The sequence below is a fragment of the Odontesthes bonariensis genome, chromosome 4 (genome assembly GCF_027942865.1).
Source record: "Odontesthes bonariensis isolate fOdoBon6 chromosome 4, fOdoBon6.hap1, whole genome shotgun sequence".
NCBI classification, from domain to species: domain Eukaryota; kingdom Metazoa; phylum Chordata; class Actinopteri; order Atheriniformes; family Atherinopsidae; genus Odontesthes; species Odontesthes bonariensis.
Window position 1 is genome coordinate 7,439,020 of NC_134509.1, and position 25,140 is coordinate 7,464,159.

At 40.0% G+C, this 25,140-nt stretch overlaps 1 protein-coding gene across 7 annotated transcripts in view; it reads left to right on the forward strand.

Annotated features, from left to right (window-relative positions):
* Positions 1–25,140, forward strand: part of grin2bb (glutamate receptor, ionotropic, N-methyl D-aspartate 2B, genome duplicate b) — a 126,610-nt gene that overhangs the window by 29,649 nt on the left and 71,821 nt on the right. For all 7 annotated transcript variants that reach the window (XM_075462723.1, XM_075462730.1, XM_075462731.1 and 4 more), the window contains exon 3: positions 3,329–4,009. In XM_075462723.1, the coding sequence (XP_075318838.1) occupies positions 3,329–4,009 (681 nt within the window). The remainder of the gene's footprint in view (positions 1–3,328; positions 4,010–25,140) is intronic.

A 25,140-nucleotide genomic window follows, 5' to 3' on the forward strand; every position in this document is an offset into this window, starting at 1 on the left:
GCTGATCCCTCTTTTAAGAGTCATGCAGTGAATTGGTCCCAGTTGTTAATACAGGCACTACAGAACGTAACGGCATGCTGAACAGTAGATAACACCATAGAGAACTAATGTTGTGATTCTTCTGCCATATTCCAGCTCCATAAACTCTGGATTTTTCTGTCACTCTGTGTTTTTTAGTTTTAAACCTCCAACATTAATAACTGTTTCTCATATAGTTTGGGTTTCACTCCTTACTATACTGATGGCACATTCAAGTGGGACAAATAGGAAATTGGAATTTCTTACTTCCAATTGGTAAAGAAATGAAAGAATGCCGCACAGAAGTCAGATTTGTCAGGATATAAAGCAATAAACAAAGTACCAGTTGAGTATTATTACTTAATTTATTTCTGAAGTGAGCTATATAGCTAATGATGAGATGTGATGTTAACAGCAAAACAAAAAGCAAAAGAGTTTTAACTTACCACTCCTGAGGTGCAGTGAATGATACGTTAGGCAGAGGAGGCTGGATAATCTTATATCCAAATATATAACCAAATATATGCTGTTCAGCATATTTTTCATATAATATATGTACACTTTAATATAATATCTTGTTCATGTATTAATGTAACATGTATATATTTGACATAATATGTCACCTTTCATGAGCGTTAATTTTTAGAAAAGTGATGAGTGTGTTATATTTATTTATCTATGAATTCATTAAATCTAAACGATAGAAATGGCTATCCAAATAATTCCACCTTTTTCTGGGAGTGTATCCCCTTTATTAGTGGCACCTCTTTCTAAAGAGAATTGACCGCTTGCTTTTTCAAATATCTTCAAATCATCTTACATGGGGGTGAACAGTTTTGTCTTTTCCTAACTGCAAAAAAGCTGGCTCAGAGGTTAGAATGAAAAGCAGCGAAAGTAGTGTGTAAGTCAGAGAGAGAGAGGGGGAAACGAAAAGGGGAGAGAAACTCAGTGCAGCTCTGTTGGAGTGTCTAATGGTCACTTAGCCTGGCAGTGAGTCGATGACGCTCTGAGGTTGTCAATCTGTCAAAATACACCCAGTGTTATCCTGACTCCCTCAAACCCCACACAGATATCCACATACACACAAAACTCCCTATATAGTGGCTGCTCTGTCTCTGATGTTTGCCACAGGGTTCCTCTCAGGGAGTCAACACACAACATAATGGGTTTGGTGTTGTCACTATTAGAAAAGATTTCTCTCAGTGTGTGCTATATGAGTAATGAAATTTCTTCTGCAATTAAAGGGTTGGATTATCTGTATCTTTAAATCCTAATCAATACTTTATTTTATTGCTATTATTCATTACATCAAGCCAAGAGAAACACATAATTACACACACACACGAACATATATATATTCCTTTATTTGCATTTGCAGTTTACTTTTGACTGTAATGTCCAAATGATCATATCCTAACATATACCATGTTTCAGTATTGCTTAAAGGTGCTACTTTACTAATACTACTTTTTTTCTTAAAAAAATACATTATACTTTCCATTACCCTCTGATGTCCTAAAAAACAATATTTGCTTAGGTCTCTTTTCAGGTGTTTACACGTTAATAACAGCCTCACAAAAAAAAGATTGTTTTTGTCTTCCTTTGTTACTATTCACAGAGCCCAATCTCTGTAGAAAATTTTTAATAGATAACTTTGTCTGCGTGTCCAAAAATGAGTATTGTCACAATTTATGTACGTGTATTATGAGATTTCACTATACATTTAAGGACTTTCAAGAGTTTTATAACTGTCTAACCGAGACTGGTCTCCTCTCAAATATGACCCATGGGGCATTTGCTCAAGCTGGCCAATATAACCTATAAATACATTTGTAGAACTGCAAGTGAAGAGTAAAAATGAAATATTTTAGCTCCACTCATGATTGTTTTTAAACCTAATCAAACAGTTTTGATTTCTGACTCCAAGTGATGTTACTACCTAAACACATCCAGGAAGTGATGAAAGCGTTTTAGTGAAATCTTGTCCTTTTATCCATTAAACATAACTCAGAAGTAAATAGTAAATGGACCGTGCTTGTACTTGTGTAGTGCTTTTTCTAGTCGAGCGCTTTCACACTACATGCCCACATTCAACCATTCACTCATACAGTATGTCCTAGTTCATATAGGCCCACACACACTTCTTCTAAGCATTCAAACACATTCATACACCAATGGACGCATCGGTAGTTAAGGAAGGCTTCAGTGTCTTGCCAACCACCGACCTCCCGGTTGGCAGACAACTGCAGGAGGAAGAGCCCCCCCCACCTCCCAAAAGCGAATGGAAGAAGCAGTGATTTTTACAGGACATTATTATGGGTTGGGTCGCATTTAAGGTTATTAATAAAATGACATATGGTTGCCGTAACCATGTGCTTTCGTTCCCCAACCATTTGCAACTGAGCGCAGTAGAAAATAACGGAACTGTGATTGTAAGTAGAAAAATGCAAAAACTGTGCGTTGTTCAGGACTTGTTCCATGTCTAAAACTAGAAGTCTCTTACATGATGGTCTCTGGATTTGCACTTTCCTCCTTCCCGCATAGAGGCTGTTGTTTTATGTTTAATTGTATCCCAGCAAGACATGAAAATTAGAGGCTGCAACTTTGAAACATTTATGAAGACGGAGCTAGTTGACATGCTGACAACTTAAAAATCTGTTCAGGGTACACACTGAAGAAAATGTAGTAGCTGCACAATTTTTGAGTCTTCATTGTGATGCTGCAACTGTGTCCCAACGTAGCCGTTTCACTGTCTGTCATGAGATCGTTTCTTTTTTTTTAATTTTCCACCTCATTCTTTAGTTGGATAAATTGGAGTTTGCTTACAGGACTTTTCCCTGTCCTGCCTTCAATCGTCTTTTATAGATCAAAGAGTAGACTTCATCTGGGTGTTCAAGGCGCATTTGGATGCCTAGATGACCACTGCTCCTTGATCCCCAATAGAAAAGGGAACCTTATGCCTGCAATATGGACAGTAGGGCCAATTTATATGGCCAGTGGGTTGAATTGGGATTGGGCCTTACTTGTAATGGAGTAGTTTTATTTTTCAGTTGTTGTCAAAGTTGCTCAGGTTTAAACTGCCCAGTTCTCCCTCATCAAAAGCATTGATAATGAGATCTGACCGTTATCTGTTTGATATTTCCCAGACCTTCCCAAGTGCAATTGTTATTCAGTTCACCTAAGAGTGGTCATAATGTTTTGCTTTATCACTGTAGCATATTAGTTTTTAGCTCAAATCAATGAGTCTACTTCCATTTGTAGGTGTGTTGCACTTATCGTCTCTCTGTGTCTCTCCTCTCATCTCCTCCAGGGTTGGCATTTACACTCCTCCACAATGCTTGTCAGCCTCCACCCTTCTCCCTCCCATCTTCAGGACAAGTGCTTGGTGTCCCCCTCCTCCTCCTCTCACCCTCCTCCTTCAGACCAGTCCTCCCATCATCCTCATCCTCGGCTGAATCTGCCCTTCCTCTCCTATTCCTTCTCTCTGCTCCTCCTCTCCATACTCCTCTTGCCTGCCTGCGAGTCCCGGAGGGGGGGAGGTCCAGGAACAGGGCCTGGAGGTGCCCCAGGAGGACAAGGTGGCCAGAGGGGAGGTGGCAATCAGAGGGGCGTTGTCATCCCTCCTCAGTACTCTCCCGGCTCACCGGCGCTACCCCCTGTCAGCCCTAAATTGATCAGCTCACTCAGTATTGCTGTCATTCTGGTGGGCAACTCAAGTGAAGTAACTTTGGGGGCTGGACTTGAGAAAGAGGACTTCCTCCACATCCCTTATCCTCCCAAAGTTGAGGTGGTCACTATGAACGAGACCGACCCAAAGAGCATTATCAATCGGATCTGCACGCAGATGACCAGGAACTCGCTGCAAGGTGTAGTGTTTGGTGATGACACGGATCAGGAGGCCATCGCCCAGATCCTGGACTTCATCTCTGCTCAGACACACATTCCTATCCTGGGCATTAGAGGAGGGTCCTCCATGGTCATGGCTGCCAAGGTAGGAAACTGAACAGTCTTTAGCTTCTTGAACATAAATAATGTATTTTTTTCTGAATTATTTCAAATGGGAATAGAAGTCTTGATCGTATTACTAATTTTGATGTCAAATGACATTTTGAAAATACAACATTTAAAAACTATCAATATTAAAGCTAGTGTCTCACAAAAGCAAATAAAACAAAAATGACAACAACAGCAAATCAGCCAGCACAAGAACATTTCACAAAACAATATTTCACGTAACATCCTATTTTGGCAAATCGTAGAAGTCTCTATTCTCATTCAAAGAAGAATGTGCATAGAACTATCACAGCGACTAAAATAACAACAGAAAAGCACAATGGTAGAAGCAAGTTAGGTTGTTCTACTTCGTCCGTTTACACATGAGATGATGTGTGTGTTCGGGAAAAAGACTGCATTAAAGATATATTTGATACTTGTTTTTTCAGTGAATTTTAGAGAATAAATCTCCTTCCCAGAGATTAGTTGGCTTTTTCTACTAAAGCCTTTATTCTGCTTCTGCTACACATGTTCGTCAGTCATACACTCACACATAGAGAATGAGGGGGTGAATGCAATGAGTATTGTTGGCATGGCAACCACTCACTTGCTTATATATTTCTCTCTACATACAGCATGGAAGCAGTTACAAAGGGAGAGAGGGAGAATAAATCATTGTTTTTTATTTAGAAAAAAAGCAATGGCAGATGAGAAAAGGTCATGGTTGTGGAGGGGCGAGGTTTTCAGTAGATGAATGAACAGATTTAAGCTCAATAACAGAAACACAGGAAAAAGCGATTAAAAATAGGAAGGGGAAAAAGTGAGGAGGCTATTGATGGGTGAATTGCTCCTCACTGCAGCAAATCAGTATTTTTTTTTTATGGCCATTGGAGCTGTTTCTTGGTTATTTATAGCATTTGAGTCACACAACCCAATGAGTTCCTAAGAAAAAAACATTGTGCAACACTAGAAAAAAAAAGAAGATACTTCAGTTTCAAAACTGTATCCACAAATAAACAGCATGCTGCTCAGATCAGTTAAGTCAGGATATGGGATTTGCTAAACATTAGATTCTGTATCCCTTTATTTTTACTGAACCAGGGTTTGAATCCCATTCCTACTTATCTTTACCTCTTCTATTTCTCCCCCCTACCCGAACCAGGGTTTGTATCCCCACCCCGCTGTGACTGGTGTGCAGATGGTGAGAGGCTGGGGTAGCTTGTGGTTGTGGAAAAAAAAGAAAAAAGGTGGTTGTTGTGGTGTGAGGAGCAGGGGAGTGACTCTGGGACACCAGTGATCATTGTCTAGCCTCCTGGACAATCCTGGAGGTGTCGTGGGGCCAACTAGATGAAACACTGATGAAAGGAGGTTCCTATGTAGGGATTATAGGGAATTATTAACTGAATCTGGTCCATTTTTTATTTTTTTTTACATTAGCACAAGTTTCTTGTGTTTATCTTAAATCCTCCCAAAGTTACTAGAACAGCTTGCTTAAAAAAGATTTGTTAGGATCTCTTAATTTTTTTAACGGAAACATTTTCACACAAAAAAAACACGTACAAATGCTTTGGCATCAAGCTCATTTTTGACCAAATTAACCAAATTATTTGTTATTTGATGATCACTTTAAATTGGGGTTAGAACACATGATTTGTTGTTTTAACAGGCCTTCATGTATTTGTAGCAGTTCAGGTCATACAATCCGATTTCCCACAAAACTGCTGTAAAAAAAAATGTTTAACTGCACTGAAACAGTTTTTGTTTTATCAAAGTAATATTTCATATGTGGATATTGTATTATCAACAAAATAAAGGTGATGTTAGCTGAGGTAGAGCTGCGTGGGTGAGGTGGGACATCACACCTTTGACCCTACACATCTCAGCAAAAAATCTGTAATTTTGTCAATTAGCCTCCTGTCTACACCACAGGTGGGGTTGTGTTACATGTAACGATCGACTGCTGCTGCTTTGTTTTAACACAAATCTGACTAGTTTATGATAGAATGTGCAGCATAAAGGACGAGCAGAGTTAAACTTTTTAACTAGAAGAATTAATGATCGTTCTTTTTTTCAGCTAAAAGGGATATTTTTTATAGTTTTTTGGCTTTTTAGTACTGAAGTTTTGTTAAATTCAGACAGTAGTCTGTCTTACTCGCAGCAGACAGCAGTCAGGTGCTTCTCAGTTTAATTAATGGCCGGAGAGCCAAGCTAAAAGCTATGCAAAACACAGCTATAAAAGAGCACATTTTAAGCCATCTCAAACACCTCAAACTTAAAAAGAAATTCCATTGCGGTTCAAATGACTTATATTGTGTGTTTTTATACAGTCACTTTTGCATCAGACATTCGTTTACTTCGTCAAGCGACTATTAGAGTTCCACCGGGGCCATTTAATTGTTTACTGGGTCCATCTATGTGCCAGTATACATGCAAGGAAGCTAAATTAAAATCACTGTGTGAGAAAATGCTATTCTGTCGCTTCCAACTTTCTCTTTGGGAGATCATCACACATGTAAGTATAGCTGACCTCAGAGCACAGGCATCTTTAAGTTACTTGAATGATGACTGTGTCAGATGATGATGTGGTTACAGAATCAGGATTTTATTTGAGCAACACAGCAGTCTGGAAATGCCTTAAACGTGTAAACATCGCATTAATGGGCTGTCGGGTGATTTTTAATCACAATTTCTGATGAGATTAGCTGTCTGCAAAAAGAAATAGAAAAATATGTGAATGATAGCAGCTTCATTGGGAACTTGGCTGTATTGATATACAATTATGTTTTATTGCTTTTTACAAAAAGATGGAACTTTTGGGCATAAGCTTAGCTTCTAGACCCATTGAGTCCAGTTGCAGCAATAATTAAGGCAAGGCAAGGCATCTTTATTTATATAGCACATTTCATACCACAGGCAACTCAATGTGCTTTATAAATTCCCTACCGCAGTATCATTTATACAGTTTTGGTTGGACGGTATTTACATGCATTTTTAAAGTCAGATTTTGGTCGGACAAACTCAATCAATATTTTTCCAGGGACATGTAAATGTGCTCACTGACTACTTAGTACAAGTACAAGAATAAATAAATAAATCCCTTTGATTAATGTTAGTAATAAAGTATTCACATCAAAGTATTATAACATCAAGCTAATATACTACGACACCACAAGTGGGAGACTTAAATTCACTTTTATTTTTCAGTGCCAAAATGGATGCCTTGATTGAAGTATTTGTGTCAGTTCTAGGCCAATGGGGACTGTACATGAAGAGACTAAGCCAAGAATGAAAAAAGAAAAAATTAAAAGAAGCAGGCCGCATAGGATCAAGTCACAGAGTCATGACGGAACACCGTATGACCTTAAATGAGTGCATGTTCGTGTGCATACATCTGCAAAAGAGTATGTGAGTGATTTTCCAGCATTGCTAATCCAATTCCCTTAATGTAATCAGTCCACTCGTTCTCAGTTCACGTCTTATTTGTTGTTCCTCCTGAGGTCTTTATTTCTGACAAACTTTACTCCACATAAGAACATGCAATTTCATGACATATGACCAATGAATATTAAAATCCATTTCTATTCCACACGCAACATTGAACATGCATGAACTTTTGATGGCACTTGATCATTTAAACCATATTGTTCCATATGCTCAGTGGAGATGATTGACCTGATTCGTAGCTTTATTTCACTCTCCAGCACCTCTTTGTATTTAGTGTGACACATGAGGTTGGTCCATTATGCACCAAGCAATTTGCACGGTTCCATTTGGCCATTAATTCACATCGTACCATGTGTTGGTATTGGCATAATAGGACGACAGAGATGGCCCCGGCCCGCACTAAACTATGGCTCTGGAGACTAATGAGGTCTTTCAGATCTATTGTTGGGACTTAAGCTGTGTGTGTCTGTGCATGCATGCAGACCAGAACAGCATGCTGGTGTACAATGATAATCACCTCTTTGCCTGTGTTTGGGGAGATTACAAGCAGTTGTTTTCACCACAAATAAGGTACCTAGAGGCACACAGCACCCTGATATCATTTTTCATAAATGGTACACTCTCCTTAAATGTGACTTTTTTTCGCTCATTTTGTTGCTTTATTCAATACTGCCTACTAGCTTTCTAACCACGCACCAGGCTACCAGCTTACAGTTTTTACTTCTTTAATTTAGGTCTGTCTTGTGTGAAAAACTGTCTATCAGGTGGTCAGTAATAAAGCGTAGGGATGAATGGGCTGCTGTGTTGTGGCTCCCTCATGGTATGATTTTTCATGAATAAAAAGAAAAAAAAAATCCTTTTCTGTGCACAAATAGCTCTCCCTGTCACTGAAAACTGATTCACTGCTCTTTGATTGATCACCACAATTATACACCCTCTCTATCTTAAAATAGGCATCCTTTCAGGGAGGTGTGTGTGGACCTCTTGTCAGACATGATCTGGGAAGTAAATTATCTCACAGACCTGTTTAGCCACTTGGATCTGACATGAGTCGGGTGATAAGTAGGTTCTCACCAATCTATTGCTGCCAATGATTATTTTAGCCAAGGGGTGCTCTCTCTTTGTTCACTTGTTCTCATTACCAATTGGTGGTTTTATGAGTCCCTTCCTTTCATTATCCAAAACGCTGTGTACTCCATTGTGCAAGTTTGTTGTACTTGAAGGGATCATGGACGACGTGTGCCCTCTTTTGCAATTAGTTGCAATCTCAAAAGACAAGGGTATTAGGAAACAAATTGCAATGATAACCTCGACATATACAAATGTGATTTCCAAGAAAGTTTTGCAACCTTTTTTTAAATGCAATAAAAACTTGTAACTGTGATCTGTTAATTGGCTCAAACATTTATTAAACAGATGCAAGTCTAGAGAAATACATTTTTAGTGTCTTCTCTGACCAACTTCATTGTAATTTCAAAATATAAATACAATTTTGTCAAATTTGATCCTAGCAGTACACTCAAAAAAAGGTTGTCAGAGATTCAAAGAAAAACAGAGAACCTTTTAGAATATACCGGTAACACCATTCTGGAATATTCTGTCTGGTGACAGGTGAGGATGTCAGGATTACGTATAAAAGGAGCATCCATCAAAAGCTGCACACGAACACCACGGGATTCTCCGGACATGTGTTCTCTGGTCCGTGTTCCAGCTGCTTTTGGGAAAAAGCAGCTGGAACATGCAAAAGGGGCAAAAGGCTGTGTCCAGGGCACGCATGACAGAATCAGAATCAGAATCAAGTTTGTTGCCAAGTAGGTTTGCACTTACAAGGAATTGTGTAGTTGGTGCAGACAATATAGATATATATATACAGAATCTAGATATATATACAAATAGAGACTGTGCGTTAATGTAACGCAGAAGATGCTACGTCAATGTAGCTTGTAGGTCTGGAAGGGGAGAAGAAGAGAGTCAGTGTCAGGGGGGGCTCCGGGCCATGTTGATAAGGCCAGTAGCGGAGGGGAAGAAACTGTTCTTGTGTAGGTTTTGGTTCTGATGAACCGCAGCCTCCTGCCAGAGGGGACTGTCTGAAAGAGTTTGTGACTGGGATCAGGCACAATCTTCCCTGTCCGCCTCAGAGTCCTGGAGGCGTACAGGTCCTGGAGAGATGGAAGATTGCAGCCAATCACCTTCTCTGCAGACCGAATGACACCGTCATATGAGTGAGGGTGCCATTGATGGAGAAGCATGTAGTGTAATTTTATAGAGACATATGCAACAATCAAAGTGACATCTTTTTCTAGAAGCTGCGAGTCGTGCAGACCTTGTTCCGCAAAACTTACAACAGCGTGGTGTTATTAGCTTCCTCCTGCAAAAAGGAACGGTGATGTTACACAGTAGTAAACATGCCTCTGTGCCTGATCATTGGTCATTGTCAACATGATGGAGGCACCTGCACATCAGACATGATTTCTTTACAGGACAATGTACAGCATGCAATTGTTTACACAGGCCATTTGTAATATGGCAAGACAATTTGCACAGGAGATGGCTGTGATCAGTTTCACACCTGAGTTTCTGCTCCATATGTCAAATGTAACTTCCACAGTTGTTGCAATAATAGAACTTGTTTACAAGAGCAAAGAAAAAACACTTTTTTCAGTTTGAACTGGTGGTCCCCTCCTGGTAGAGTTAAGTTAAGTGACTTTATTTATACCCGAAGGTAGATTTGGTCCTCCGCTTTTGACCCATCCAGGTTGGCCCTGTTGACACACACGCACAGGGTCACACACTCAGAGACAGATGCCAACCTGGAGCGGTGGGCAGCCATGAAAGCGCCCGGGGAGCATGGGGGTACGGTGCCTTGCTCAAGGGCACCTCAGCTTTGACAAGGAGGTGGACTGACACCCCTCCATGAATTGCTTGAATATGTGCTGTCCTTGTGGTGTGGACTACGAAAGTCCTAAAGATGTGGGTACTTCCTCACTTCTTCGCAGACTCGCTCTTCTAGCTGGTCCATTTCATTTTCCACAATGGCGGCGGTCATACAAACAAAACAAGCCGGTTAGCAAACCGGAAATACGCATAGTGTAAAGCGGATGTAGAGTTGACCAATCAGAGGCCTCCTTTCTCTCCTCCCTGCGACGATCCGCTTTACTTTGCAGGCGTGTGCGGTAAAGAACATCACCGACTGACTAGGTTTGAATGGGGCAATAACAACAGAGATGCTCCAGCAATGATTGCTGTACCTACCCCCTCTCTGTAAATCTAATTCCATGCTACTAGAGCTTTAAACAAACTTTCTTTCTCTGGCACTCACTCTGTCCTCACGGGATACCGTGGCAGTCTTCATTTGATTGATGTTCTCTTTTTCCTGGCTTACTTGAGCATTTAACCCTTTAACAGTCCAACAGATGGAGCCTGTGATAGGAAATAAGTCTGCTCAGAGGTAATCCTGTTTTCCAATCCCTGCTGTCTTTGACAGCCAGCTGTAGGAAGTGTAAGAGGGCACGAATGCTTGACTCTCACAGCTAAAATCAAAAGAGCTCAGTCTAATCTGAGATGTCATCAAACAACAAAGCCTAGAGCTGCTTGGCAGAGAAAAAGTAACAAAGTGACAGGTGAAGTCAGTGGCAAGGTTCAGGTAGTTTTCCTGGGGTGATTTAGTTTTAAAAAGCGCACGACTGAACCTCAATTTTCACACCTTTCTCATTTAAGAGACTTTAAAGTTCCAGGATATAACATGTTTTGAGTGAAACGTAGTTCGTCTTATGCAAATGATTCTAGTTGTGAGGCAGATAATGAATCATCTGTAAAATGTTCACTGCCAATTTATTTGAGACGTTCTCTGTAAAAATATACATATTACGAATATCCGAGGGTGGGTTGTGGAGGCAACAGGTCCAAGAGAGAAACCCAGAAATTTTTCTCCTCAGTGACAGTCTCCAGCCCCTCCTGGTGTCCCAGGCCAGAAGGGACATACGATCCCTCCAGCGAGTTCTGGGTCTACCTTGGCGTTTCTTTAGCCTGGGCGAAAGCCGACTGTTGACTCCGTCAAACAGTCTGGAAAAACCCAAGAGGAATCCATTCCCATGGAGGGTGGGACCTTACTCACCAACTTAAATTCTTTGGAGTTCCCTTAACCAATCAGTAATGTTTAGAAATGACGTAGGTTATGCGCCGAGGTTCATGCTTACTCTCGCGAGGCTCTAGCTCGCGAATCACGCTTCCCACATCCGCTTTCATTATACCGGGTTGCAACACTAACCACCATGGGCTAGACTTTGTTTACATCGCGGAGGCAATCATTATTTAAGATCATGGATGTCAATGACGTGCCGATTTTGTAACGGTAATTTTAATTGTGTAATGCTCTCCAGAGTTGAGACAACTTCATGGATAGCTTCTAGTGTCTCTTCTTCCGTCGCCATGTTTATTTCCGCTGCGGTTGAATTACAATTATATGGACTACAATGGACTCCGCGCGTGAGTTCTGCGTCACCACTCTCAACTGTTTGCTGATTGGCAAAACACTTGAGGTAGGGGGATTGAGCCAGACTATGTGCGGAGCCAAAATCTTTGGGCGGATGTACGTAGGATGGCGTCGCCAGGCTAGCGTTTCTTACCTGTTTGGTTGAAAAAGCCACCAATTGGAGGCGACCAGGAGGCGACCTAATCAGATTCCTGAACCAGCTCAGGTGACTTCTTTTGATGCAGCGGCTCTACTCCACGCTCCACCAGACTCCCCTTGCAACTCTTAGCATTATCTCTCAGACTGAGCCCAGCCACCCTCTGAAGGAAGCTTGTTTTAGCCGCTTTTATCCACGTCCTTATCCTTTCGGCACAAACCAGATCTCGTGACCATAGGTGAGGTTTGGAATGTAAACGAGCCATTAAATGGAAGGCTTTGCGTTTCTGCTCTGTTGTCTCTCCACCACAGTGAGCTAGAGTAAAAACCTCATTACTGCTGACGAAGCCCTAATCTGCCTGTCCATCTCTTGCTCCATTCTACCATCACTTGTGAACAAGATCTCAAGATACTTAAACTCATCTGTTCTTGCGGCACATGCTAGAGAGAGGTGGCAGTCTTGATGAAGCATTTTGAAGTTGTTCTTTAGCAGGTACATAGTGTTCACAATTTAGTTTTGCATGCTAGCTTGCTAACTGCCACAGTGTAGCTGATGGGAAGGACGTTAGCTTTACAGGCATTTGATCACCAGGCAAACTACACTGCATGCACAGTTATTAGGAAAATAAAATGCTATTGTCAACTGTGAGTTGCCGAAGCTCAACCTGGAATTATTAGGCAACTCTCAGTCCAAAGAATATTGAGGCAACAATGATTAAAAACATATTTACTCCCAATTACTTATTCTCAATTTTGAGAAAAAGAGTCATTTTCAGTGTAGGAGTAAATAAATAACATAAAATGGCAATAATCTAATGGTTTTACACTTTCGAGTATATTTAGTCACTAATCCAGCCTCCACTTTTGTCCTTAGCAGCAATAAGTCTTTCATTCGTGGCGTCTGTCAGATTTCTTGCTCTGTTTAGAATTGACTTTCACTGGAGCAGTAACAACAGTATCCTAAATGTTTTTCAAAGATATATACTGTTTTGTCTCACAGTTTGAGAAAGGGCTACTGTCCCTCAGAAGGATTTATGTGTACTGGCTTTTGCTGAGCAGTGACGTTTTAGACGGATCGGACTTCTTCCTGCATCACTGCTTGTAAAAAGTATCGCCCAGAAAAAAGGCAGTAATTACATTGCATTGAATTCAGTGATACTTTATCACTTCCCAAAGGGAAAACATATTATTGCAGTATTAGTTATTAAGGAAAGAAAAATGCAGTTCTACGCATCTTAACTTTTTAGCAGTTGACAAAATGTTGGTAAATTGGAAGTGTGCAGTGATTAAAATCTCTAGATATCACCATGAAACTTCCATTTGCCTCCGATGTTGTATAATTTCTTACGTTATGTCAAGAATTGCTTCGCTTCAGTCTGGTTCAAAGATGTATGACCAAATGTGTTAATTTTTTCTTCACTGAGCTTTGTTGAACACATAGTCCTAAAACAATGTGTGTATAAAGTTGCAGCAGAATCTTACCAGTATTGGACATCGCTTAGCAGAGATGGGGAAGGCTCAAAGCCGGTGTCTTATGTAGGCGGGGCCAGATTTACGCATTGATCCCAGTGCTTCAGTTTTGTTGTGTTTGACCTTGCTTGTGGCTTTTAAGTTTTGAATGGCTGAAAACAGTGTTACGATTGAATAAATATTTGGCAACCATGAGGGTTCTGTGAGAAACAATGAGAGTCGGTGTGTGGGTATATGCTTATGACCAGCTTTCTGATTTACTGTAAAACACAAAGATTGTCAGTTATGGGTTTGCAGGACACGGATGCGGACTCCAGAGGTGAGAAGAAAACTTGGTTTATTCACAAAAAAACAAGGTTAACAAAAGGCACGGCTGAGCCTGATGAAGAAACTAAACTGTGGAAACAAAACCTGAAGATGACTGTGACCAGAAAATGAATTACTAGACGTGCGGTGCGGTGCGGTGCGGCGCGGCGCGGCGTGGCGTGGCGTGGAAGGTGAAGACGGAGAAGGAATTCACAAAATGGAAGGGGAAACCTGGAAACTAAATACTGAACTGGGTGATTGGTAAATGGGTGCAGCTGAAGACAATGAACAGGTGACGTGAGTGAACTAATTACCTGGCATGGGAAGTGAGGGAAAAGCAAATGGCAAAACTTAAAGGCGGGGTAGGGGATCTTTTTCTGGAACATTTTTTTACATATTGCTTTAAATACTCTTCACACCCCCATTGCAACCAATTAATTAAAAGTTTTGACACAAATATGAAAAGTTTTAGTGGCCTCTAGAACGTACAATCTAGGAAAAACAGTATCCAATCATTGTGAACGGACCGTTCACAATGATTGGATTCTGATGCCGTCTATCAAACTGCAATATGCTCCCCCCCCCCCCCCCGTGCGCGCGTACCCTGCTCCGTGAACGTCCAGAAGCTTGGCAGGAAGCTAAACTAGAGCCAGCTTGGCTAGCACCTAGCATTATTAAACGTATAGTTAGCATAAACTAAATACTAAATACTAAATACGGCAACGATCGATGCTTGCTGTCAGAACAGCGCTCGTGCACCTTCGTGCTCGTGCGCGTTCATGTACTCTAGAGGCGTGCCTTCGGGGGGAAAGTGAAGAAAAGGGTTGGGACTTTTTACCTGTGTATTTTCAAAATGCAGCTTCGCTGGACTCAAAATCCAGGATCTCCTACCCTACCTTTAACTACACATGGACTTAAAGGTGGGGTCTGTGATGTTTTCTGGAGCATTTTTTATCATATTGTCTGAAAACCTCCTCACGACCCCATTGCACCCACTAAAATAGAATGTTTGGAAAAAAAACTAAGGCTACGGCTACACGAAAACGTTTTTCACTGTAAACGATACTTTTTCTTATCGTTTGGCTGTCGCGGCCACACGGAGCCGGCGTTTCCACTACCCCAAAACGATAGTTTTTGAGAACGGGTTCCAGAGTGGGAAGATTTGGAAACGGTGTCGTTTCGTTTCCATTGTTACAGCGAAAACGGATTCGTTTCTGCGTCATAGCCACATGGCGAACGCAGTGACGTATACACATACGTCAGTGACCAGAACAAATAGCGGCTTCCATTCAAAATCCGGAAGAAGAAGACAACACAACAAGGACAGACAGCGATCATCATGGGCCCACAACATTGATAGCAGCACTGCTGCAGACACTGCGAACTACAGCGGCGTTGTTGAAGGAACAACGTGAGCTTCGCGCTGGTAGAAGTAGGGGCGTACACGCATGCGCATTGCTTCTTCTATTGTTCTGGTGTAACCGGTGGGGGTGGCTTACAGCGCACCTAGAGGTGTTTCGTGTGTACTGCATAGTTTTGATCGTTTTGATCGTTTCCATTAGGACACAGAAGCGTCCCCGTGTGGTCGCAATAATTTTCGTACCCGTTTTCAAAAAAACCCTCGTTTCGTTTTCGTGTAGCCGTAGCCTAAATCTTTTAGTCCATTGTAGAGGGTGTAGCAAACAACCGTCAGCCCCCCTCACCCCTCCCCCCCCCCCCCCCCCCTGCGCGTTCATAGACTCGTGACTCGTTCATGTGTTTTGAAGGCGTGGTTTCGAGGGGTGGGCTGAAGGGAGAGGCAAGGTTGTGTATTTTCAAAAATATAGCTTGCAGGAACCATTTTTCCAAGATCTCAGACCCCACCTTTAAACTAAGACATGACTATGTATGATAAAAACACAAAACCAAAAACATGGGGAAAACCCCATAAACGTGACAGATTTGAGTTAAAGCAAGAATAATGTTGCTGCATTTTGTGACTGAAAGCAGCCTTTACTTTATGTAACTTCTATTACTGTAAAAGTAAAGCTTATTTACCTACAGTGGCATGTGGAAATTAAGTTAGATATACTAATATCATGATTTTTATTTATAATCCAGTTACATCAAGCTCATGGATTTTACTGTATATAATGAAAACAATGTATAACATTTCAAAGGCTTGTTGTTTATATTAAATCAGTTTTAAAGCATATCTATAGTTCAATTAATTGTAATTATATGTGTAATCGTCCTCTAGAGAATATTAAAAAGCTTCATAATAAACAACATCTGATGTCAAATAAAAGCTAAAAACTGTATTTCAGTTATAGAAAATTTCTCTAATTTTTCTTTTTCTGTCAACCCAGATGCTGGAATATTATCTTGTTTTAAAATTCTTTCTTTTCAGAAATTGACATATCTGTAATTGACATATTTAGAAAGCCATTTGTTCTCTGTCATCAGTGCTGCCTCCCGTCCTGTGCACTCATTTGCTACGCTGACCTGTGCTCCCAGAATTAGACACACAAGAAGTCAGGAACAGTTGAGGTCAAAGAGGCAGTACAGTGTATTTTCTCTATTCCGTTATGTCCTTTTCTCCTCCTTCATCTGTCCTCTTTTACTGCGTTAGTTTCTCAAACAATACTCTCACCAGTTTATGTATGTGGACCCAATCTCCCTGTCTCATGAATTCAGGCTGTACTCAGGGCTTTTTCTCTCCTGTAATTCTTTTTCAGAACAGTTCCTAAATTTTAATTGTGTCCATTAAATGAGCTGCAGAGCCTCTTCTTAGCCTTTTTCCTCTTGCATTTTCTTTCACTTCCTCCTTGTCTTTCTCTCCTTATAATGAGTTCTTTTTATCAGCCGCTGTACAGTTCGTGGACAGGATGAATAATTTTGGAGCTCACAGGAGACTTCCCCACATTGCACTCAGTTACAACAGGTTGTCAGAAGGCTTTGGGAGCCTCACTTGGCTTTCTCATTTGCCAGCAGTAACTATCTTGGTTTTTAACATTCCAATTCATGAGGCTTAATTACCCAGCTAATCTTATTAAGTGAGACAAAGATGGAATATGATTTAAATGGAAGTGGATTAGCCTTTCATGACACCATATCATAGTCAGCTAGTGCACTTCTGATACCTCATCATCTTATTAATCTCAACTTTGACATAAAGATGATGTCACCAAAACTTGCTTTCAACAATTTATTTTCATTAACCCAAGAAATTATTTTTGAATCTTGTTTTGAACTACAAACAGTAATTGATTCCTAACCATAAAGAAACGGTATGCTTTCTTATCCAAAATCATAATATATCTAGTTTCTACCAAGTTAAAGGGATAGTTCGACTCTTTTGACATGAAGCTGTATGACATCCCATATTAGCAACATAATTTATGAACATTTTCTTACCCCCTGCTGCGTCCTGTGAGCAGAGTTCCAGCCTTGTTTTGGCGTCGACGAAGGTAGTCCGGCTAGTTTGCTAGGGTCCCGAAAATAAAGCGTCTTGCTTCTCAAAACAATATGCGTTCAAGAGAGTAATACATTTGCATCACAAAATCGTTGAGCAGGAAAAAGTCAGACCTCACATCGCTTGGCGCTATTTTTGCCTCCCTTCATATCAATGCGTTCAGCCACCTAGCGATAGCCGCACCTGTTACGGTGTTTACTGCTCGGAAGCAGGGGACTGCTCGGTCTACACAGCCCGCAGTGATATGAAAGTAGAGAAAATAGCGCCAAACGAGGCTGGAACTCGGCTCACAGGACGCAGCAGGGGGTAAGTCAATGTTCACAAATGATATTGCTAATATGGGATGTCATACAGCTTCATGTCAAAAGAGGCGAACTATCCCTTTAAGGCTTTGCAATGCAAAAAAGAATCATACACCAGTGTGAATAGACGTTTTTACCCTTTTTCCTTTTTTTTGCACCAAGTTACTCTATTATAACAACATATAACAGACAAACATTGCATCTCTTCTTAAAGCATAAGTGCTGAAAGTCCTTTATGTTCAGTGGAAAAAATATCTGCATTAATTTTTGTTTGTGTCAATCAGGTGAGTTTATGTCCAGTATTTATCCTCTTACTGGCACTGTATCTCCACCAACACCTGAGAACATATTTGGCTCTTTAGCTTCGGAATATTTCAACAGATTTACCAAATAGATGCCAACTTTGTGTATTTTCACGTGCTGGGTCGTTATTATACACAGTTTTGTAATAAAAAAAAAAACCATTGCTGCTGCAGATGTGTTGATTAATTACCTTCAGTTCATTTTAAAACTTTTAAAAATTAATGACAGGAGGACACAAAGGAAGTTTATGGAGAGAACTTTTTGGAGAAAACCCTTTAAGAAACAAGCCAGGATTCACAGCATTATCAGCCTGAGTCGATCTATCGGGCACTTTCCAGTTTTCACCTCACTAATGCATAGTTTGTGGTTAAAAAAAGTTTGATAAAAAAAGGATCCACTTTCTTTGGTACACGAGAGACTATAATGTGAATTAATTGAAAGTCATGGCTCACCTCTCTGGCTCCAGACCAAAGGGGTTTGTTTCATTTGTAAAAACAACTTTACTCTCTTTTCACCTGAAACTCTTAAAATCTCATGTTGCCTTTTCTACCCTGTCTTTATTTCGGCCATTAAGTATCTTCTTTTTACCACCCTTTCTACTACCCTCACACGCAGACACCACACGATCAGCTTTACACGTTCTTACCATCAAGCACCTCATAAACAGCAGCATAAAGGGATTGCTGGCAAAGTCCTGCAAGTCCTCTCTAATATAGAAAAAAATCTTGACTGAGGTGAATGACTTTGTTTGTTTCTTGTGGGGGTTTATTTCTGCTTAATGCCCACTTCATCTTACACCATGTTTATTCAAGCCATGTGTAATGTAGCCTATATTGCTACCTCAGACTGCACTACACAGCCTAATGAAAGTGCTTCAAATCAAGTAATGGGTTTTTCTTTTCTTTTTTTCTGTCAAGTTTTTCTTCTAAGTAGCTTGAGGATAACATGGTAAAACTCCATTTGTAATATGGCGTGCTGAGCCAATCATAAAGTCTGCACTGCCAAGCCTCAAGGACATCTAACTCTACACATGATGCTGACGGTTCAATACAAAATGGATCATTGCAGACACATTTACACCAAGCCGCAGTCTTCCAGATTCTGCACTCAGGCAAATGCATCGACTACCACATGGTCAGAAGTGACAGGCTTGGAGGAGGAGTAAACACAAGTTTTCCCACTTATACATTCTGAGCTCTGATTAACAGTGTTCGCCTGTCATTGTCTCTCTGTTCTGTTTGGAATTATTCAACCATAAAGACTTCAGCTTCCACTCTTCTATGGCACATTATTACATTTGCTGTCTTTCTACTTTACTGCATTTGCTTTCTATGTCAATTTATTCTATTTACTACATCTGCACTACACATTTTGAATCATTATTCCTACTTCTAATACTTTAATTCATCGTGAAGTGCACACCTCTTACATATGTATATGTAATATATACAGTATATATACACTATATAGATATATATATATATATATATCTATATAGCCAGGGGCGTAGCATCAAATTTGGGGCCCCAGGAACAACCACTACCATGCATATTTGAACCAACATCGACCCTATGTTAGGCTTTTGGGACACTTGTATAGGCTAATAGTCATTATGAAAATAAATACATTTAAGACAAATATGGCTTCTATTTCACAATTATGTGGTAGCCAACAAAATGAGAGATAATTTTTTTAATTATTTGACTTCGGCTGCTATCAGGGCCGTAGCCAGGATCTAGGAATAGGCGAGCTCCATGATGCGCCGAAATTTTTACAATATATATATATATATTTTAAATTATATAGTTTTTAATATATAGCAGTGTTGCACATTGAGGCTAGTAGCAAAATAAACCATTATAATGTAACAAGAACCCATAGCTAAAAAGAACCTGATTATTTCCCAATGCAAGCCTATACAAATGTTTGGTACAAGCAAAGGCCATTTGGCCAGGCATAGAGTAAGGCTAACTAACCAATATAAAAAATAGAGTTAAATATAGATGGATAGATGCATATTGTAGGCTATAGCTGTTGCTAAACAACCTATAAAGATTTATGGGCTATATTGAATTCATTACTAAATTAGATGTGAAAAATTGTCTCCAGCCTACATAAATGTGCATTGCTATAACAAGGTGCTGTCTTCTTTATTCACGAACCATACATGACATCGATATAACAATCATATCATTCTAAAGAGCTCGAGCTGAGCTTTCCGTCAGTATATAGCAATCGCCGCTGCACTGCAGAGTGGCCGAGGAAATCGTTCGTCAAATTCGTCTAATTTTTCTATTACTGATTACTGGTATGCAGCTACTATGTTGACGGTACTTTTCTCACCGACTACGGAGCGCACACACGTGTTATACACACCGTTGGAAAGGGCAGAAACAGACCTTTCAAATGGTACCACGCAGTCACACATTCACGAAAGTGATGTAAACACAAACGTCAATTGAAACGTGTATGCGAAAACCGAGATTAAAAAAATAAATAAATAAAAAATCCCTGAACATTACCGAGGTCCAGACCTCGCTTTCCTCATAGCTGGCTACGGCTATGGCTGGTATCACAGTGGTATGCAACGGAATGTGAATGGGATAATCAGTTACTGTAGGCTGTAATTTTGACATTTGGGCTCACCTTTCTTGGGAAAGAAATAAGTAAGCAGTTGCTTTCCTTCATTTTGTCTCTCTTGCCTTTCTTGTCTTTTCTGAAAGCCTGATTTTTTTTTTTTGGATGACATCTTTCATGTGCCGGCTGCTGCGTTTAATGCCTAATAATGAAGTGAGTGAAATTTATGGCGCATGTACAATCAAAAGTCTGCCAGAGGGCGGACTAAACCAATGCGCACTAATAATGGGGGTGTCTGATATATATTATAGCCTATTTGCAGGCTGGGATATACATTTCAACAGATGTATTTCCAGAGAACATTGGATTTTTATAAATTACCAACATATATTGATATTATTTAAAAAATGATTTTTAAAAAACGAAAGAAGAAGAAAATTTCCCTTAGGGCCCCCCCTGTAGGCTGGACCCTGTGAATCAGTCTGACTTTTCCCCCCTGTTCGACGCCGCTGTATATAGCATATATGCATAACATTTTCCTCTCTTCTAAGCAGCTGTTTTCCACCAATCCAACACGACACTATTAATTCAGACAATTGTCGACATGACAAATATAGATAGAATAATAAAGATGACGTTTGAATCTTACAAATCAGAAGGTTACCTCTTTTGAAAATCAGTGCTGCGAGATGCATCAGATAATGAAGTACGGAGATTTGTTGTTTGGGAAGGCAAGGACGTGCAGTATATTTTGTCAAGTTTAGAGTACTTGCTGTGATCACTAAGAGACAAGGAATGTGTTTCCACGACCTTTAAAAAAAAAAACAAGCATTGATTAAACTGAGTGGTGGACTGTTGTTCTGCATTCAGTGTAATTCTGTCTATGTGCCAATCACAGCAGGTGTCTGCTTGGTTTAAAATCACAGCATCAAGTGGTTGCCGGTGGCACACAAAGATAGAATAAATGCAAACAGATGCCTCAGTTCTGGCATGTAATCATTGAAACCTGAGCACACCATATCAAAACAGTGGTAAAGTCCTAAAGTGTTAATAAAATACTGAATACTGTGTGTCTAATACATAATATACTATGTACATTTGTAAAAAAGAAGTCTGTATTTCAGTTCTAAGCTTTTATGTATCAGGAAATAATAAAAGGAAAAAAGATCTTTTCCTGGTCTTAAGATGAGGTACATACATCCTCATAAGGTAAACATAACAATGCATACATATGGCAGTGTTATTATTTATTTAGCAAAAACTACCACTAGTACACTTCATGATTCAATATCTTGTTAGCTGCAATAACTTGAAGTAATCATTTTGTCCCTAACATTATCAGTCTCTCATATTGTTGTGGAAGAATTTTGACCCATTCGTCTTTACCACGTTGCTTCAGTTAATGCAGGTTTACAGATTCGTTTATACAGAGCTCTCTTAAGGTCCCACCACAGCCTTTCAATCAGGTTACGTTCTGAACTTTGACTGGGCCATTGCTACGTCTTGATTATTTTCTTTTTTAAAACATTCTTTTGTAGATTTGCTGCTCCGTTTGACACCATCGTCCAGTTGTTTTAACCAAGCTTTAGCCGTTGGACAGATGCCCTCATAGCTGACTATAGAATACTTTGGTATATAGAGGAGTTTATTATTTTTTTTACCTCGAGGCAGTGTTTATGTCTGCTGCCTGAAAATATCTCAGATGTCCTATATATTTTTCTGAAGCTGCACTTATTTTTAAAAGATTATTAGAAGGAGCTCCGCTGCAAGTGTTCATCAAACTGACCTTCATTTTGATTGTGTTTGTTATGGTTTTGGAAACACACACAGAGAAAAAAAAAGAGTCAGTGAGAGATGAAAGATAGAAAGAGCTAGCACTGAAACTCACATAATGTGGTGGTTTTCTTGGTTTGGTAAGAGCTCTTAAATACATATATAACTGGCTGATTTGTGGTTTTTAATCCTAAACAGGCAGAATCCTAAATTTTTGCTTAAATTGCATGGAGCAGGCTAGTGCAGTCATTTACATTAATCAGTGAGCCTTCACTTGTTGGGACTGAGAGAAAGAAAGAGGGAGCACGGCACTGGAAGTGGCAGAGGAAAGAGAAAACTTGGTGCAGATTGAAGTTTTTCTCTGTTATCAACCAAATCCCACAACATGCTTCTCCTTGTCTACATGAGTATTTTTAATAACAGGTACATTTCCATTTAAGTATATCGATGCGCTTCGTCAGCCTCAGCAGAAAAAACAGGAATGATAATATACGTTTTAAAAATGATAGAAATGAAAAAAAGTGGAATGATGAACGTGACATTGCAGTACATTCTTCCTCTTAGAATACAAATAAAACATACATTCATTCATGTCATGCATCCAAGAACTTGTTTTATTGTCGCCAACTGGCGAATGAAGGGCGAGAAAGCCCTCAACACATTCAATGTTATTATTATTTGAAGGCTCTTGTGTTGAGGAGTTTTGTATATTTATGCATGGTGAGGAATCAGGGGAGGATTAGCTCACTGCGGTGCACATGCAAGTCTTTTCTGAGCATGTGCCACTCGCATCAGGTAGTGACAGCGCCAACCATTTACAGACATGGGGAAATTCAGATGGCGCTCTTTGCAAACAAGTTGAAGCAGTGGTCAAGTAGTAGTAAGTGGACAGCAGCTGGATGCTACAGACACTTATTGGAGGCAGGTGTTTAAATTAGATTGACAGGATTTTAGGGTAAAAAAACTCCCTGACCACAAAGAGAATGGCAGTGGCGGATTAGCTCTTTCCATGTTTACACTCTGACTGCGGGAATGGAGAAAAAAAACATTTCCTTACCGTGGATCCAAACTTTGGGCTAAAATATGACAGGCCAACCAACAGTATCATGTTCTGCTGCAGTAGGTCTGCTCTCTCAAGACTTTTTCTTTGGTGGCCAGCAAGTTTGTTCCTGACAGTTATTCTGTTGTTCTGCTGGCCTGCTGTCTCCTGTCAGAGAGAAGTAAATATTGTTCGATAAATTGAAAAAATAACTAGTTTTCTCTTAAGTGGAGGGCCTATGAACATGTTAATTTTGGGATGAGAGGCAAAATTGTCAACAATACCATGAGGAAGAAACTGTGCTGCACAAACTGTTCTTGTTAAGCGTTCTTATCAATATACAAACAGGCAAAATTAAAAACCGCTAGAAAGATTTAAAAATTCCTTATTAGGTCACACACTGCTCCAGTGCAATTTGCAGATATCCCCCTTTTTTGTGTACAGACAGTAAAGAACCTAGATTTGTTTCTTTGGTCGCTGATGTATAATTCCAGCATGTCCAACATGCATCTGCTCTCCAAAATCAACTGTATCCTGCTTAATTATTTGCCAATTTTTTATTAATTCTGTTTGATGTAATAGTGAGTAATTGGACATTAAGCGGTTCATTATCTAAAAATATATTAATTTACTGTGGGTGGATCTACAGTAAAAGACTTACTCAACAGCCATAGCTTTATATGGGCTCAGCACCTTTGATGATATATTTCAATCATATATTCATTATAATTCAGCCTTTGCAAAGCAGGAGCATTTTGGTAAATTAAAATTTACATAAGCCCACTGTTACTCTCCTATTTTGATTAGGGTCCTTACTGAATGCCACTCATCAAAGGCATCACAATAGTAGCTGATAGCCTAGAGGGTACATGTATTGTACAATTGGTTTGCTGTTTAACCTTTGTTCAAGAGCAATTTTAGGTTGAGTGCCTTCCTCAGGAACACTTGAATATGTAGACGCAAGCCATTTTGGATCAAATACCCAATCCTGCATTAAATGGCTGATCCATTCTTTCACCTAATCAACTAATAATTATATTTCAAGTTCAAGTAGTTCAAGCAAGATAGCTACACTGATTCTCATTTAATGCTGCTGAAATTTTTTCATCATAACTTGTGTGTGAATGTGTGCAGGAGCATGTCACGTGCGCTGCATGTGTGTTTCCTTGGTATTGTGTGAATGGTCCCGGTCTGAGTGTGTCAGTGAAGGAGAGCAGAAGGAAATATCTGTTGGTGACAGCTGGCTAGTCTCTCCAGTAGCAGGCAGTGACTCATCCGCCTCTGTGGTCTTTATCTATAGTGAGAATGACTCTCAGTGAGTGGCACCATCTCTGGCACTTGTTCATTCACCCCCAGCTCTTCTATAATCAACCCTGGCCTGATTCTCAACATTTCCACTACGCTGCATTCGGGCCACCTGCTGTGGTTTACAGCGCCTACAATGAGCGGGCACTTGAAGCCTGCCTTTACCAAATGCCTCTCAGGTAAAAAAAAAAACATAGTGTGTTTCAGGCGACTCCATCATTTTTTTGGGTGTTGTTGTTGTGTAGATGCTCGCCATAGTGTCATCAAACTGTCACTCTGCAGATAATTAGGTCTCCAAACTGTTGCTGAGACAGCTGAACCGTGACAATGAAGTAGTAATAGAATGACTCTACCTCGTAAAACTCAATAAAATACCTAGCTGCAGTTCTCAGCGCTAGCAGCTTGTAACTATATTTAGTTCAAGGGATTTGAGAGGCAACAACAACACAGAGAACCTGAATTACAGTGTCAGCGATGCTAGAGGTATTCAAGGGAAATTTTAGGAGAGCATGTTTGGATGTAATGAGGA